This window comes from Pantherophis guttatus, chromosome 3 (assembly GCF_059756535.1).
Source record: "Pantherophis guttatus breed Tessera chromosome 3, ASM5975653v1, whole genome shotgun sequence".
NCBI classification, from domain to species: Eukaryota; Metazoa; Chordata; class Lepidosauria; order Squamata; family Colubridae; genus Pantherophis; species Pantherophis guttatus.
In genome coordinates, this window is record NC_142065.1 from 121848305 (window position 1) to 121866249 (window position 17945).

General features: G+C 40.9%; 1 protein-coding gene across 18 annotated transcripts in view; it reads left to right on the plus strand.

The window, feature by feature from the left end:
• Positions 1 to 17945, plus strand: part of KIAA0232 (KIAA0232 ortholog) — a 102714-nt gene that overhangs the window by 68130 nt on the left and 16639 nt on the right. For 14 of the 18 annotated variants that reach the window (XM_034411702.3, XM_034411704.3, XM_034411706.3 and 11 more), the window contains 2 exons: positions 16352 to 16450; positions 16689 to 16763. In XM_034411702.3, the coding sequence (XP_034267593.1) occupies positions 16352 to 16450; positions 16689 to 16763 (174 nt within the window). Of the gene's footprint in view, positions 1 to 14491; positions 14897 to 16351; positions 16451 to 16688; positions 16764 to 17945 lie in introns of all 18 variants that reach the window. The other 4 variants (XR_015733569.1, XR_015733570.1, XM_087891262.1 and 1 more) reach the window with 2 other exon arrangements.

Consider the following 17945-nt stretch of genomic DNA (forward strand, 5'->3'; position numbering starts at 1 on the left):
TCGTGACGACCTGGCTTCCATTGCATATCCTGATCTATCCCACGCAAAGCCTCACCTGAAGAGGAGGCCCCAGGTCCTGAGAACTGCTGTTCCATGACCTAGCCCTACTAAGCCCCTTCTCCATACATAACTTAGGGCTTGCCAAATGGAAGCGAGTCTCAGTTCTACTCTGGCCACTTGCTCCCCCCCCCTGCCAAGTAGCTGTTTCCCCTCCTGTAGCCCAAGGCTGCCATGATGACGCATCCCTAAAGCTAGCTTCTCCAAACTTCTCTCTCAGCACGTCTAATGTAGAAGCCCCTAGTCCGGTGGAGTAGCTCCACTCCTCCTTCGTCTTCTATCCACTTCCTTTCCCTCCAGCCCTGGAAGACGGCTTCGTCCTGGTAATGGGTCGGGGTTTTTGGGCACCGGGACCGGTAAGAGCTGAACTATGCCACCAGTCACCCAATGAAACCTTCGTCCCACTCGGCACAGGAGCGTCCTGGTCTTCAACAGTGCTCTCCCCCTGCTGAGGCTTCTTTTCCTTTGGCCTAACCACCGGAGGCTCACTGGTACTCTGGCTCTCTGGCGTTTCCAGGATGGTGGTGTCCTCAGCCGCCTCCCCCTGAACTGGTGGAGCAGCCGTTGTGCCCTCCGTCATCCCCTCAGCTCCTGAATATCCAAGAAAGCAAAAAGGAAAACACCGACTTTCTCTCAGACTGCTCAACAAACCTGGGTACAGTGAAGAACCACGCTACAGTCAATCAAAGTTGTTCGCAGGAAACTGGTTTATTTGGTCTCCAGGTTTGCCGCAGACCATGCTTAGTTCAATAAACGATAACACAAAGTCGGCGTAGGGAGCTGCTGCATCCCAACGCCGTTTAAATAGCCGCACTAATCAGTTCACCAATTGGCTGCATTTCCGGGTTTTTGGCTTCACGCCCGTCGTGCGAGCCGTGACGTCACTCGGGTGCGCCATCAGGCGGCAGTGACTAGCAGGAAGACCCTATCCTGTCCGCACCGTGACCGACCGCCTAACCAACTGCTATCACCCCCACCACCAATATGTGCCCATCCCCCCTTTTCAGCCCGCGGCCCATCCACGGCTTTCCAACTGCAACGCCGGCTTCATTCGGTGAGATCCGTACTGTAACCCTATCCCTGTGTGTCGAGTGTGGCAGGTATCGACACTATCCTTTTTTATCACATCTGTACGCAGCTTTATATCTTGCCTTTTCTTTTAAAAAATTTCTATCTCTTTTTCAGGGTCTCATCAACTATCCATTCATGACTTTCTTGATCTTTTTTTTCTTTTTGCCCATTCATTCTTCCTTGATATTTATTCCGCAACTTAGTACTTTTTCATTCATCCTGTATGACCACATAAACTTGATACACTTTTTTCTTGTTGATCATTCATTTTTGTATTTAATCTGTTATCCATCAGTGTTTATTCTGAACTTAAACTCCTCTTCTTTTAACATTGCTGAAATACAGTGTCTCATTTCCATCTTATTTCACTTCATGTTTCTCTTGCCATTCTCAACTCTCATTTCCATGTAATAGAGGCAGAAACATGCTCCCTTTTAATTCTTTCATTCCTTATCTTTGGCCAGATAATACTTGCTATCTCTCTGCACACAATTCTCCCATTTTAAGTAAATATGTTATTTTAAGTAAGATTTACAGTTCTCTCATCAGAACCATTCCATTTTATCTAAAAAATAACTTCATTCTCTTATGTCACAATCAGCAACCACTCTGAACTCTATATTTATGTAAACTTCCCTTAAGTAAGTTGATTTGCTTATGTGCTTTCTCTAAATCAGAAGACATCCAATAAACTTTCTTCTCACATATAATTCTAAATAATTGATACATTTCCCAATCATTTGCTGAATTGTACCTTTTTTTTTTTTGCTCGTTGGCATCCCTTTTCATCAGAATTCTGCTAAATACCTTTTAGACATGCTTAACTAATCCTCCTATAAATTTGCATTCATGTTCTTTCCCATTCCATAGGGAAGTAATAACAGTATCTTCTGTTCTTTGAGCACAGGTGCTATTTTTTACCGATGTGTTAAACAAGCCACACAGCTAAAGAAGACACATTTATAACTTAATATTACTCCACTTATATGATCTGCAGCCTTAATATTTTTGTTTTGAATATAATTTTATTAAGAATTTTAATTACACTGGTAAAAACTAATACAAATTATACTTACAGAAAGAAAAGAGAATGGAGGGAAAAGTGAACTTTTAAAAAGGTTAAGAGTTTAAAGAGCATTTAAAAGGCTCCACCAAGGTTGCAAGCAAGATGGCTTATCACATTGTCTCCTGGTACTCAAGCCCGTGGGAAAAAAATGTCCTGTGGTCTTCTCACAAGAAGCAGCTGCCAGAGCACATGTGGGGTGATCTTCTGTCCTTGTTTGGAAAGACTTCAATAAAACTTGTCTACGAACTGGTTCCTTGGTGTTTGCCATTGTTGGTTCCACTTTTGCAGAGTCATCTTAAATTCGCCATACCTTCCCCAGAAGTTCACCTTAATATTTTTCAACATTCTAACATAATTTATTATTCTTTTTCTTCAGTTGCTTCTTGTACATTAAGTAGGATGAAAGCCAATTAAAATGAAACTATAGTCAACTTTACTTAGGAGTATATAGAACTCATTAGCTGCCACTCTCTTAATCCCTTTTGCCACACATAGCATAACATGTATATTTACTGTTCACTTGTAAAAAGTCATTCTGAAATGCTAGGAAAAGAATTGCATCCCAGTGTTAGTATTGTCCTGATGTCTCTTTAATTTCTTAGTACCCATCATACTTTTCCCATTCGCCATTGCGATTAACTCCATATATGTAAGATTAAAAAAGAGATCTACACTCTGGTTGGAATGGAGCCTGAGTTTTAAGGAAGAAGCGTTTTGAAGAAACCAGGTTGGCAAAAGAAGGATTGAACATTTGCTACACCTTTGTAACAAATTGTCCACAAAGGACCTAATTACAAGCTGAATAACACATATACGGTAATTTGTAATTAATCTGCAGCCATGCAGCTTCTATCATTTCCCATTCCCATTTCAATCACTGTAGTTATTACCCCAAAATGATGCTAAACTTCACATACAGAATTTTGATCATATATTATATTGTGTTTTCTTTTTCCTTGCCTTAGATATGCATGGAAAGATTTTTTTTCTTTCATTCACTAAGAGGACAAATTTAATTATAACGTAGAGAAATCAGAATTGAAATATATTATAAGTCAATACTTTATTATAAGTCATAGATGCACTAAGCATATCAAAAGCAATAAAAATAGAATACAGTTCAATAAGAAAATACATCTATTTACTAATTAAGTTTATATGCCACCCATCTCAGTTTGAGAGCAACTCTGGACAGCTTACAATGCAATAAAATAAGGGAATCATCATCATCATCATCACCCTAGCCATTATCTTATCCAATGCAGAATGAAGTCCTTCTGCATGTTTCCAACCAATATAATCTTGACCTTTTTTTTTGCCAATTGGGCCCGCAATACTTGCTGATGTCATCAATCCATCTTATTTAGGTCTTTTTCGTGGATGCTTTTTATCAAGTAGAGTCCATTCTATGACTGCCTTAGCCCACCTGCCATCAGTTCTTGCTATGTGACCAGTCCATTTCTATTTCAGTTCTTTTACTCTCTTGATGATATCGTATACTTTCATTTATTCGTTAATCCATGTGCAGGTTTTTCTATCTTGTCTTCTAATACCGACTATGTATCTTTCCATGGCTCTTTGTGCCACTCGTAACTTTTGTATCAATTGTGGGGTTAATGTCCATGTTTTGTTGGCATATGTTAGAACAGGTAGCTCTCACGGATTGAAAACTTTTCTCTTCAGGCATAGGGAAGGTTGTTCTTGAAAATTATGCTTAGCTTGCCAACCGCATTTAAAAGGCCTTTCAATTTCCTTTATTGTATCATCTTCCATTGAGATCTGTTGGCCAAGGTATTTGTAGTGATCTACTTCATCTAGATCTTCTCCAGATATAATTTTTTTCTTTCTTTGGTGAATTTATTAAACATAACCTGGCTCTTTTTCAGGTTTATTTTTAAGCCAAGTGGTTTTCCTGCTTTGTGCAGCTCTTGTATATATCTTTGAAAGTTTTCTGGGTTTTGTGAAGAGAACATCATCATCTGCAAATCTTAAGTGATTTAAATAGGCACCATTGATTTTTATTCCATCTTTTGCCCAGTTTAGTTTGTGAAATAACAGCAACATGCAGCTGAGTAAAGACCCTATGAAATTCATTATTCATAAACTGGGTCACTTTGAAGTGGAAGTTACTATGTTCCAATTGTTCTTTGGTACTTTGAACAGTTTGCTGTTCCTATAAAGTGTATACAGGTAATCCTTGATTTACAACAATTCATTTAGTGACCATTAAACATTATGATGGCATTGAAATAAGTGGCTTATAATTGTTTTTCACACTTACGAGCATCCCCATGGTCACATGGTCAAAATTCGGATACTTGGCAAATGGTTTATATTTATGATGGCTGCAGTGTCCCAAGGACAGGTCATCAGGTTTGTGATCTTCTGAGAAATGAAGTCAGTGGGGAAGCCAGATTCACTTAACTATTGTGTTACTGACTTAACAACTGCAAAGATTCATTTAACAACTGTGGCAAGAAAGGTTGTAAAATGGGACAAAACTCACTTAACAAATGTTTCACTTAACAAAAATTTTGGGCTCAGCTGTAATAAGTTGAGGAGTACCTGTAGAAGAGGATGATGAGTTGTCTATCTCTTATGGAGGATTTAAGTTTGTGTCAGAGATTTTCCCGGGAATTGAATCTATAACTCACTGCTATATTTGGGAGAGTATGCCTTTTAAATAAGAACATATTGTATATTCATAAACCTTGAGTATTATTTCATGGATGAGTGTGTTTGTATGTGTGAGATAATCTCCATTTCAACCTGTTTTTAGTTGGGGATAATTGAAAGTCCTTCCAGTTTTTCTGGAAGGTTTTGCTGACCAACCTACCACAGCAAAGATCCACATCTACTATGGTTAAACAGAATTTATGTTAGTAGCTTGGATTTTTCACCTAAGTTGAAGGTATAGAGTCAAAGATAGATAATTACAATTTGAGAAAGTAATAATTATAATTTTTTTCAAATGCTTTAGGAAATTTCATGAAAAGGCTATATAGTTATTTGTATTAACTTTGGAATCTGTCTAGAAAGTAAATTTCCTTGATCTGTTTCCCTTGGTTGCTCCATTTAAAATGTGATATTTTATTATATTTTGTCTATTTTAGCAATACATTATGCAAGGCAAAGTTCAGCCTAATTGCATTTTCCATCCCAAAGTTGAGGCAACTCTAATGGTAAAAACAAATTACAGGTAATCCTCAAGTTATGACAGTTCACTCAGCAACCATTTGAAGTTATGACATAACCTCCCTATTACTTATGACCCAGTCCTGAAGTTATGAATATTTCAGCACCATGGCAGTTGTTCACCAGGCACTGCAACATTCGCCCTCCCTATTCTCCACCCCCCACCCCGGGTCTCCCGCAGGCACTGGGGCTGTGGAGACTCACTTACCTTACAAAGATCTAGCAAGCCTTCAGTTTCTTTGCCTGCTTCATTGCTTCAGGCTTTTACTGCATTCACAGACAACAAAGGCCTAAAGTACCATGAGATCAATAGCACGAGCTGGTGTTGTGTGATCTCACACTACTTTAGGCCTCTGTTCTCTGATAATTGAGGCCTGGACGAGATCTGCAGCAAAAAGCTTTGCAAACAGAGGGAAGGCTTCGGTTCTTCAGGCCTTCCCTCTGTTTGCTGTTTCCTTGCTGTAGGGGCAAGAGATTGCCTCTCTATAGGCTGTGGTCCTCTTTGCAAAAAGCCTTTGCTGGCAAGAATGGAGCCCAGGAGGGGCCGGCACATCCCTCCCAGGCTCCATTCTTGCCAGCAAAGGCTTTTTGCAAAGACGACTGCAGTCTACAGGAGATTGTGTCCCTGTAGGCTCTGGTCGTCTTTGCAAAAAGCCTTTGCCAGCAAGAACGGAGCCCAGGAGAGGCCAGCGCATACCTTCTGGGCTCCGTTCTTGCTGGCAAAGGCCTTTTGCAAAGAGAATTGGAGGCTAAACAGATGCAATCTCCCTCTAGGCACCGATCGTCTTTGCAAAAAGCCCTTGCCGCTGAAAACAGAGCCGTGCTGAAAACAGAGCCTGGGAGGGACATGGCAGCGACTCCGTTTTTGGCAGGGCTCCGTTTTCAGCGGCAAAGACAATCGGAGCCTGGACAGAGCAATCGGAGCAATCTCCCTCTAGCCTTCATCAAGCCTTTGTTCAAAGCGAAACCGTGGCAGAGAGGCTGGAGAGAAGACAGCTCATTAGATCTTCGAAAGGTAAGTGGACCTGGTCAGGCAGGATGGGGAGGGGGGTGTAAATTTGAGATATCTCAGTGGATTGAGGGAGGTCTTGGGTTGTTGGAAGCACTAGGCTCCCCATCCTCTTCCCCACCCTGAGATACCTCGTGCACTTAACGACATGCATATTCGATTAGTGAATGCATGGGTGAAGGCAGGAAGTTTTCCCGTTCATTTAACGTGATTCACTCCAACCAATCTTTGGGTTACGAATGTAATTGGCAGGCTCCATTACATTTGTAACTTGAAGATTACCTGTACTTTCTTTAGTTGGGGGTGGTACAAAAGGTCAGATCACTTGACCCTAATCTTACATTTAAAATCATTACCTAGCATAGCTTGAATTTGAGGTTGATTAGCTGTCAGCTTGGAAGCATAATTTTCTAGGCTCTGCCATATTTTTTGTTATTATTTTGTGGTTTTATACTTAGTGGAATAAGTACACATCATCTGAAGAGAATGTGATTTGAAATTAACTCACTGCCATTGCCTTGAATGGCACTATTACAATATGTTTTATTTTAACTTTGGGGAAAATTAGTATAGTCAACCTCTTATTTGGCTGATTTCCCAACAGAGGCTCTATCACAGTCAGTGAAATTATGTAGGTGTTCTTTCATCCATTTTTCTGGTACAAAGATAATATCAAAATTAGTTATAAAACTGATACAATATGAATCTCTTAACATACCTCTCCATCCTGCAGTATTATGAGATGAAAGCAATTATCAGCTTCCTATAATCAGAAGATCAGCCATCTCTTTTTGTGATAATGACTTCTCTGTCTTGGGATCAGATGGCCTTTCTTCAATTCTTGAAGAATAGCTTCTGTGGAATAGCTCTCCTCCTGGATTAGCTTCTGTTATTTCATTTGATTTGGTAGTGACTATATCCAGTGAATTGTCTGCAAGGGGATGACTTTCTAATTGCAAACATGCATTTCAAAATGACATACTTTATTTATTAAATTTATATGCCCCCTATTTTGCCAGTCAAAGCAACTTTGAAAGGTTTAGAGTGTAATAAAACCTACAGATATAAAAACAATTATAAATATAAAAATAGATAAAAATTACAAAGTATTAAAACAAACTAAAAAAACAAAGATTTGGAATGGAGCAGTGGTGGTACATTCTCTGTTTCTGCACATACTACCTCCAGCCAACTGGCATAATCAAGTTTTAAAGCTTTTCCTGAAGGACAAAGAAAGGGGCAGATCTCACCTCTGGTAACAAGATGTTCCAAAGTTTGGGTGCCATGGCAGAAAAGACTCCTCTGGTGAACCTCATCAGCTGAAACCTCTTGACTGCTGGGGTCCACGGTTCTGCAGAATGAGTGGGGTGGGCTGATTTCATTGGGGAAAGACAGTTACTCAGATATTCTGGACTCATGCCCCAGAGGGCTTTAAAGGTAATAGCCTACACCTTGGATTGGACCTGGAAGCTGATGAGCAGCCAGCTCAGCTCATGTAATAGTTGTTCCCTTCTTGGTCCTCCCCCCTCCCTTCCCCCCTTCCTCTTTCTCCTCCTGCTTTATTTCCTAAACAGCATGGAAGGAAAGATAGCCTTCTTAAGTGCAATTACAATTCTGATACCATCATATGAAAATGATAACCATTCTATATAAACCCCATATCAACAGGATAGATTTGTGTTTACATCAGCTGTCCCAATTTAGAATTGCTGTACCTGAACTCCATTTCATTCTATTAATATTTATCCTTCTCATTTGCAGGAGTGCTTAGTTATTTGAAAATTCATTTAATACCTGAATTGTTCTTAAGTTTGTAGAAGAAGAGGTTGTAACTCTATAGTAGCAAAAAAAAACAGAAGAGTCTGACAGTATCTTCTCTGACTAACAAATTTTATTAAAAGCACAAGGGTTTGGAAGCTGCAACTCATTTCATTACTAAGTAAAAAGTGCTACCAGGCTGGTTCTGAAAGAAGCTTTATTAGGTGGATAAGGTTCTCTGAGATTTTGTTACCTCTTTGAGCATGATACTGTTCTGTTCTTCTGTTCTAGCTTTCCTCTTTATTAATTTTTTGTTCTGGCTTTCCTCTTTAATGTCACTCAGGATTTTACTTTTTGTATCAGCAGACATATTCCAATTCTGACTTTTTAGGTAATTTCTGTACTTATGTGGTTATGTGGTTTATGTATCAATATATATAAACAAATCAAAAAATTTATTTAGTTCTGTTTGTTGTAAATCTTACCTATGTGTTCTAAAGTAGAAAGCTCAGTTTGCATAAGTAAAAGGCACTGTTTAAGACATGAATAATCACTCATAGTTTCTCTGGGTTGTAACAAACTAATTTATTTATAATAGCTGTAGCTGTATCTATGTTCAGCTTGCTTTTTTAATAAAGCTAATACCTCACATTAATTGTCCATTACTCCTAAATTTAAATTATTCCAGATATTTATAAATGCTTTAAATATCAGCAAAAGTTAATTTTCACCTTTTTTTTATACTTTGTTCAATAGTTATTCAGAAGTTATCCTGCCTTGGTTTTTAAATTTATTTTTATTTTCCATCTCTGTTGGGATGGGAAATCTGTGCCTCCTGTTAGTACTTTCTTACCACATCCAGCAATAGCACAGGTTGTAAATATATCATTCAAACAGTGAGGTGATATAAGTAAAAGACATTCCTAATAAAGATAGTGAGTTAAAACAGAGCTCAGTCTCTATCCTGCTAGTCACCTCCTTTCTGTATGAATAAAAAGTACATATATTCTATGTAATATAATATGATGGGATTGTGCAAAGCAAAATTAAAAGGGACACTGCAAAATAAAAAAATATAAGTAGTCTCACTCTTCCCCCCTCTCTCACACACACAGTTTACCCAATAGTTTTGATGAGCAACTCAGTCACAAGTAACATGAGGAATTAAATCCATTGAGTATTTTGGGTCATAAAGTGTACCTTTCCTGTGTTGAAGGACTAAGCCTTTTAGCAGAGTCACAATTGTCCAACCATCATTGTAATAGTTCAAAACATCATGGATGTTGGAAAATATTAAACTTTATCTGAATGTCAAATTAATATATGTAATTACTTCTTCCTAAAATTTAACATTAGATGATCACAGAGACATTTCATATCAAAGCATTTCCGATAGCATGGGGATTTATTCATATATTCATATTTTCTATGCAAATGAAGTTGAATCTATTAATTCCAAAACATCATTTCCCATTGCACAGGCTGTCCAATATAAAATCTGTTAATTTTTGATACTGAGGTTAAAACAACTTCTATTTGTTCAGATAAAATCAGTATCTCAATTCCTTATTCCATTCCATCTTAAAATTTGTATATCTTACTGATTTATCAATCCCAGGATTGTAGGATCACTTTTAACAATTTAGGTAAACTCTGAGGCTGAAAATGTCTCTAGTCCACTGAGATGTCATTAAATGTTATAAATACTGCCAGTGGATGGTGATGGGCAAATGATATTTTTCTTTTAACAAAGAAAATTTATTTATTTATTTAATTTGTATACCGCCCTTCTCCAACAGGACTCAGGGCGGTGAACAGCCACGGTAAAAACACAACATATAAAATTTAAAAACAATTTAAAAAACATTAAATACTTTTGGCTGTCAATTTAAAATAACCCAATTAAACCCAATTATAAATTTAAAACCGTAAGGATGGGGTCAAGCCAGCCCGGCTAGATGGAATAGATGTGTTTTCAGGGCCCGACGAAAAGTCCGGAGGTCTTGTATCGTGCGTATCTCTGGGGGTAGGTTGTTCCAGAGGGCAGGTGCCGCCACAGAGAAGGCTCTCCCCCTGGGGGTCGCCAGCCGACATTGTCTGGCCGATGGCACCCTGAGGAGGCCCTCTCTGTGTGAGCGAACTGGCCGGTGGGAGGCTATTGGCAGCAGAAGGCAGTCTCGTAAATACCCCGGCCCTAAACCATGGATCGCTTTAAAGGTGGTCACCAACACCTTGAAGCGCACCTGGAAGACCACAGGAAGCCAGTACAGCTCGCGCAGGAGAGGTGTCACATGGGAGCGCCCCATCGCTCCCATAATCCCCCGCGTGGTCGCATTCTGGACCAACTGTAGCCTCCGGGTGCACCCTAAGGGGAGCCCCATGTAGAGAGCATTGCAGTAGTCCAGGCGGGAAGTGATGAGTGCCTGAGTGACTGTGCGTAGAGAGTCCCGATCTAGAAAGAGATGCAACTGGCGTATCAGGCGGACCTGATAAAAAGCCCCCCTGGCCATGGCTGTCATATGCTCTTCTAAAGACAGCTGTGTATCCAGGAGGACGCCCAAGTTGCGAGCCCTTTCTGTGGGGGCCAATGATTCGCCCCCAATAACCAGCGATGGCGCCAGCTGGCTATATCGGGACGCTGGAAGCCACAGCCACTCGGTCTTGGAAGGGTTGAGTCGGAGCCTGTTTCTCCCCATCCAGGCCCGCACGGCCTCCAGGCACCGGGACATCACTTCAAGGGCATTGTTGGGGTGGCCTGGGGTGGAGATGTACAGCTGAGTGTCATCAGCGTACTGATGGAACTCCACCCCAAAGCCACGGATGATCTCACCCAGCGGCTTTACATAAATGTTGAACAGAAGGGGCGAGAGGACCTCCCCTTGCGGCACCCCACAAACAAGGCGCCTCGGGGTCGACCGCTGTCCCCCTGCCAACACAGATTGCGACCGGTCAGAGAGGTAGGAGGAGAACCACCACAAAAGGTGCCCCCCACCCCAACCCGTCCAACTGGTGCAACATGATACCATGGTCAATGGTATCAAAAGCCGCTGAGAGATCTAACAGGACCAGGATAGAGGAGCATCCCCTATCCCGAGCCCTCCAGAGATCATCCACCAACGCGACCAATGCCGTTTCTGTGCTGAACCCAGGCCTGAAGCCGGACTGGAGCGGATCTAGATAGACAGCTTCATCCAGGTACTGTGGAAGCTGCCGCGCCACCACACTCTCAACAACCTTCGCAATAAAACGAAGGTTGGAGACTGGATGATAGTTAGCCAAAACAGCCGGATCCAGAGAGGGCTTCTTGAGGACGGGCCTCACCACCGCTTCTTTCAAGGCGGCCGGTAGGACACCCTCGCTCAAGGAAGCGTTAATAATCCTCTGGAGCCAGCCTCGTGTAACCTCCCCGGAGGCCAGCACCAACCAGGAGGGACACGGGTCCAATAAACATGTGGTTGCGTTCAGCCGTCCCAGAATCCTGTCCACGTCCTCGGGAGCCACAGGATCAAACTCCTCCCAGATAACACTCTCAAGACCTGCCTCAGTCATCTCATCTGGACTTACCCAGTCAGAGGCCAGGCCTTCCCGAATCTGAGTGATCTTGTCATGCAGATACTGCACAAAATCCTCAGCTCGACCCTGCAAGGGATCATCCCAGATGGAGGAGGGAGCGGGTCACCCTAAACAGGGTGGCTGGGCGATTATCTGATGACGCAATAAGAGCGGCAAAATAGCTAGATTTTGCCGCTTTTATCGCCACTAGGTAGGTCTTAATATGAGACCTCACCAGTGTTCGGTCAGATTCGGAACGGCTGGTCCTCCAACTGCTCTCCAGGCGTCTTTTCCGGCGCTTCATCTCCCTCAGCTCCTCGGAGAACCAAGGAGCCAGGTGAGTTCGGTGCCGGGTCAGAGGCCACAAAGGCACGACCCGGTCCAAAGCCCCAGCGGCCGCACTGTCCCAGGCGGCCACCAGGTCTTCAGCCGAGTCATGAGCCAGAATCTCAGGAAATGGCCCAAGCTCCATCTGGAACCTGTCAGGATCCATCAGGCACCTGGGGCAGAACCACCTAGTTGGTCCCGCCTCCCGGCGGTGGGGTGTAGCGGTTAGAAAGTCAAGTTGAAGGAGCGAGTGGTCAGACCATAACAAGGGTTCGATGACTATATCCCCTATATCAAGGCCACTCAACCACTGACCAGAGATAAAAACTAAGTCCAGAGTGTGCCCGCCTGTGTGAGTAGGGCCCTGAATTAACTGAGTCAGGTCCATGGCCGTCATGGAAGCCATGAACTCCCAAGCCACCTCGGACGTTTCACCGATGGATGGCAGGTTGAAATCCCCCATGACCAAAAGTCTGGGGATATCAACCGCCACCTCGGCTATGACGTTAAGCAGCTCAGGCAGGGTCGTTGCCACGTGGCAGGGAGCCAGGTACGTGATCAACAGACCCATCTGCACTCCACAGCCCCACTTCACAAGAAGGGACTCACATCCGGCTATCTGTGGAACAGTGGTCTCCCTCGGCTCAAGACCTTCCTTTATAATAACCGCCACCCCTCCCCCCCCGCCCCTGCCCTGAGCTCTCGGCTGGTGGAATGCCCGGAAGCCTGGTGGGCACATATTTACGAGGGGAACTCCCCCCTCCTGGCCCAACCAGGTCTCCGTAATACCTGCCAGGTCCGCTCCCCCCTCCTGAATAAGATCGCAAATGAGGGGGGCTTTATTTACCACAGACCTGGCATTGCACAACAACAGCCGAAGGCTCAGGCCCTGATAAAAATCATCATCAAATAGCAGATATAAAGTAAAAATGTTAGGATCCATCTAGATTTTCCTTATAACACCCCTCAATTTTAAAGTCTGAATCATACATAACATCAATTTGCATGAGAAAAAAGATCAAAGTATTATTTTTTAAAACAGGATATCTCAATTTTCAGTTTGATACAATAATGACAGAAGGTATATAAAATATCTGACATTTTGGAGTCAAAATAGTAAAAATAATGAAAAGTTTCACATTTGAATATTCCAAGAAATAGAAAATAAAATCTATGCTAAAGTGAACATATCCAAATTTTGGTACTAGTATAAGTCAAGATTCAGGAAACTAAAAGTGCAAATATCAAATAACTTATAATTACATTCATGCTGAGACGCTGTGTCCCAGGGATAGGTCTTAAAGACTTCTATAGACAAGAAAACCTCTTTCTATTTTATTCAACTTTTTCCATGTTGTATATGGCATAATTTGTGCATTATAGGAATTTGAGCAGATCTACCCTGCAGTAATATGGATAAGAGATGTTGGTGCACCTTCTCGTCAAAGCAAAATTATAATTAGGTTGGGTCATATATAGAGAGAGGCTATTATTCTCCCTTGAAAAAAAATTAGGCAAGTGACAAAAAACAGAGAAGTGGGTAAGCTTAAACTATACTGTGTCTAGAATTGTATCAATTCTTAGCCTGGTTCCAATATAAAATATATAACTCTGAATAGAAACACAATTTTCTTAATTAGGGCTTTCTTCGAAGTGGATTGAAATGTATAATCAGTCCACCAAGATGGATTATAATTAAATTTGTGCCAATAATTAACAGCTACAATCCAGGCTTTGGCAGATATTGAAGACAGTATTGGGAACATGCTTAGGAGTGATTTCTGTACTTGTATTTGTAATGCTTTTGAACACAATTGGTGGCATTTCAGTATGACCCACTTATTGTTTTTAAATACAGTGCCAAGTTATTTAATTTTTTTTATTCAAATAGTGCTTTTTAATAGCCTATAAATGGACTTTGGATCTATTGGCAACCACTACTTTGGGTTTTTGATAGTTAATCACCAAGTGTTGTTCAACACAATATTGGAAAGTAGATTTTAAAAGATCATCACTTTAGATTGGGGTTGCATAGAGTATTTGCCTATTTTATAAATCCTTTGAGAAATCCACTTTTGGCTAAAGTATGTTTTACACATTTTATCAAAAACTTTTTTTTCCTAATGTGACAGAATTGCAGCTTTGTCTTTTTTGTTCTTGTTCAAAATCAATCAAATCTACCATTCACCAAATATTATGTGATCTATGTATAGTTAATAAAGCCCATTTTATTCTATTTAACAACTGAAAAAATTACTTGTTGAAATTTATTAGCCAAAACAAAATATCTAATTAATCAGTGAAGTAGGATTGTAGTTAACATAATGTATGATCTTTTCCAGGTTTTGATATAATTGTAATATATGCTTCACTAACTGAAGATAAAACACCATTTTTGTATGGTTTATAGAATTTAGGAGCAAGTATATCAATAAATGTTTTATGCCATTCCACAGGAAATCCATCCAGACCTGGTAGGATCTTGGCAAACCGCTTGAAGTGAAAATAAAAAAGAGATGAAAAAGATGGGGATGATAAAATATATAGTTCTCCTGAAGATATACATTTTCCATTTTTAAAATATTACTTGGACTTATATAGTAAACTGAAAACTTATCTGATGAAGATACAGAGGTTTTTTTAGCTAAACTCGACTGTCTGCAATTAGAATTTGAAAGCATGCATAGACCCTGGGACCACCAGTGGCGTGTGGTGGCTCTGCATGCACACAGATGAGGAGACAGCCTTCCAAGCAGTTGAGCAAGCCTTGCCTGGAAGAGGTGCTTTCTGCTAACGCACCTTCCGAACCACCTATTTAAAATGCTTTGCACAGCCCAAATATGTTATTTCTTTTCAAACAGGTATACCAACAAAACTACTACTCTATACTTAATTGTGAATTGATGGTTTAGTGTGTCATAAGGAGTTACTAGATACCTTTTGTCTGTACTATGATCTTTATTGCCTTTTCTTTTTCCCATCATCTGATGGCTGCCTTCCCCTTCTCATAGCCTGTTGCTCCAAGTTTTCTGCTTTGCACCTGCTTTCATTGTAAGAACAGAGTTTGTTAACCTTTATATGCATTCTTAACAGAACAAAAATTACATTACACGTATTTCAATTTTGTTTTGATCTTAAGGTTTTATTAATATAAATTTATAAACGTTCTGTCTTGTGTGTTGTGAACTTTTAACCTGATGGAGAATGTGGCTGTAGGAACAAAGAAAAATGCAACTTCAAAAGGTGCTTGAAAAGACTTTTATGGTGTAGTATGTTTCAGTTCAGCCAAGTCACTCTTCTCACCTGTGATTTAATTATGAAGAGAATCTAAGATACATCTCTGAGATATGGTTGTGCTGATGTCTTCTTTGTGAGTTATAATGAAAAAGTCTCACTACAGTAGGAAAAGGATAACAGTGAGCATGGGGCAGAATGTTTGGAAGGAATGTGAGAATGTAGGCAAGTTCCAGTAATCCATGAATGCTTATTGGAGTCTAACCACATTCTCTGGCATCCACTCAGAATAATCAGAATTTTGAGGAACAGTTAATGTTTGAAATTAAGACATGTGTTGAAACTATGTTAGCATCATGGTAGGACAGTAAGCATTTTCTGTCCTGTCTGTAAAATAATTAATGTAATATATCTCCATGCTAGTAGAAATAAGATTAGCTATATGGATTAATTGAATGCTTGCATTCCTTTTTTTAATGAAAGAAGATTACTAGTGATAGAGAAACCCATCACAATTTTATTCATTTACATTTTTTCAGTTGTTTACCTTTTTGTATCAGTTTTGAACTTGAAAAATAAAGTTGATCGAGAATTTCATAGGTATTTTATCCCTTTTTTCAGATATAAAGATTACATTGCACAATTCTAAAAAGCACTGGACTTGAAATTTTTTTTGTTCAGGATAGATTTGAAAGTGCAGTTTCTATAAATATTTGGAGGGACTGAATTTGTCATTCTAACCAATAGAAAAGGATGACAGAATAATGTTTCATCTGGAATTGAAATGGTAGAGGGAGAGGAGAGAAATAGGACTTGACTAGATTTTTCTCTCTCAACATTGCTCCTTCCCCTTATGCTAATGTAGTACTCCACCTATGGAAAATTAGCTTAAAATATGGCATAAATGTATCATTACATTTTCTGTTTGGAAACAGTAATGCTCTATACAACTATATCATGTGTTCATTAAGCTAATGAGCATTTGGCAAATTTTAACAGAGGAGGACTTTGTGTAAATCACAAATAGCCAAGGCTATACAGTAAATACAAGAATAGAAGATGAATAATTTTTGTATTCTTAGACCCCTTACAGGTACTCTGCTTCTGGACTCCAGGCATGCATGTGCACCAGGAACCCCATTGCTGTAACTGGGGATTAAAAGACAAGGCGCCTCATATAGGTAATCAAATGGGAAGCTATTCACTAGGGAAGAGTATACCTGAAACTCCTGGACATTTTCTATCCTTTCTAAGCACTCTCAAAATGAGTAGTGTATTCCTGTTCATAGTTATACATTTTGCCCCATAACTTCTGAAAACTTCAGAAACTCTGTATTAACTAAATAACAATCCGTTACTTATTAGAACATAGCAGTGACACTGTATTTGCCAAACTTTGTTATATATTCTTTCTTTCAGAATCAGAAATGGTTGACGTTGGAACAGAACAGCTGTTGGACAAAGAGTTCCGGTGTGATTCCCTACATTTGACAAGTAATTATTCCATCCAGAGTAACAATACCTCTCATACTTGGCATTCTCTCAAACCACAAAAATGCATACTTGCTGGGATAATGGAAATAATGGCAGAAGAATGTGGAATGGCAGTCTCTTTTTCTTACATCTTACTGTTCATTGACTATGTTACAGAGAAGTGTGTGTGTGTGTGTGTGTGTGTGTGTGTGTGTCTGTGTCTGTGTGTATCCTGTTCTACTATAGCGAGGGTCCAGCAGTCATTACAGGGTTAACTTGGAGTTCCGGTGATGACTGAGTTTGCAATTTGTGAAGCTCCTCCCACATCCACTGGCTTCCCAGATTTCAGACTCAGTCGTTCTGGTTAGGCCTATTTTGGCTGAGCTGGGAATTATTCTTTAAATTAGATAATAATTCCTTTTGGTAGTTAGTTTCTTTCCTTCCTTGCAGGATTGCAGAGCTCCCAGGGACCTGGTTGAGCTCTACTTTCTCAAGCGAGACGGGCTCACGCCCAATACCGCTGAAGATCGCTTTTTACAGTGGTGGGTCTGCCAGCTGTCAGACCCAATTTGGCGTCCCTGGGGTGTTGCTCCATACACTTGCTGGCTGTGGCTTACTCCGGACTCAGCGGGCCTGGAGAATCAGCGGTCCATGTGAGGCTTCTCCAGAGGTCTTTGCAGGCAGCACTGGAGCTTGGTAAGCCTGTTCTGGCTCGTTTCGGAGGGTTTTTTTGGGCGTTTCCCCCCCCCCCTTTAAAGGAGCCTTGCCTTTGCGAAGGTTTTAGTAGCTTTTTGTGGCGGTGGCCATTTTGGGTTTCCTTTGTGGCGGCGGCCATTTTGTTGCCTTTGTGGTGGCAGCCATTTTGGTTTCCTTTGTGGTGGTGGCTATTTTGGTTTCCCTTGCAGGGGCGGCCATTTTGGTCTATACTCCACTGAGTGCCGGCACAGGAATTTAGCCTCTTTCCAGCCGCTTCAAGCCAAGCCTTTCTATGGCTTCCAAGCCTCCCTCTCGCCCTTCTAAGAGACTGGCTCCATCTCAGCCCTCAATTTCCTCATCTACCCGTTCGGATTCGGGCCATTCTAAAAGGAGCAAGGTTTTTGCTTCCAAAACCCAGCCTGCTCAGAAAGGGTCTCGATCTAGTGAAAGGGTGGAGGCTCAAAGACATAAGTCCCTGGAAAGGGCAATTGAGAAAGCGGTACAGCA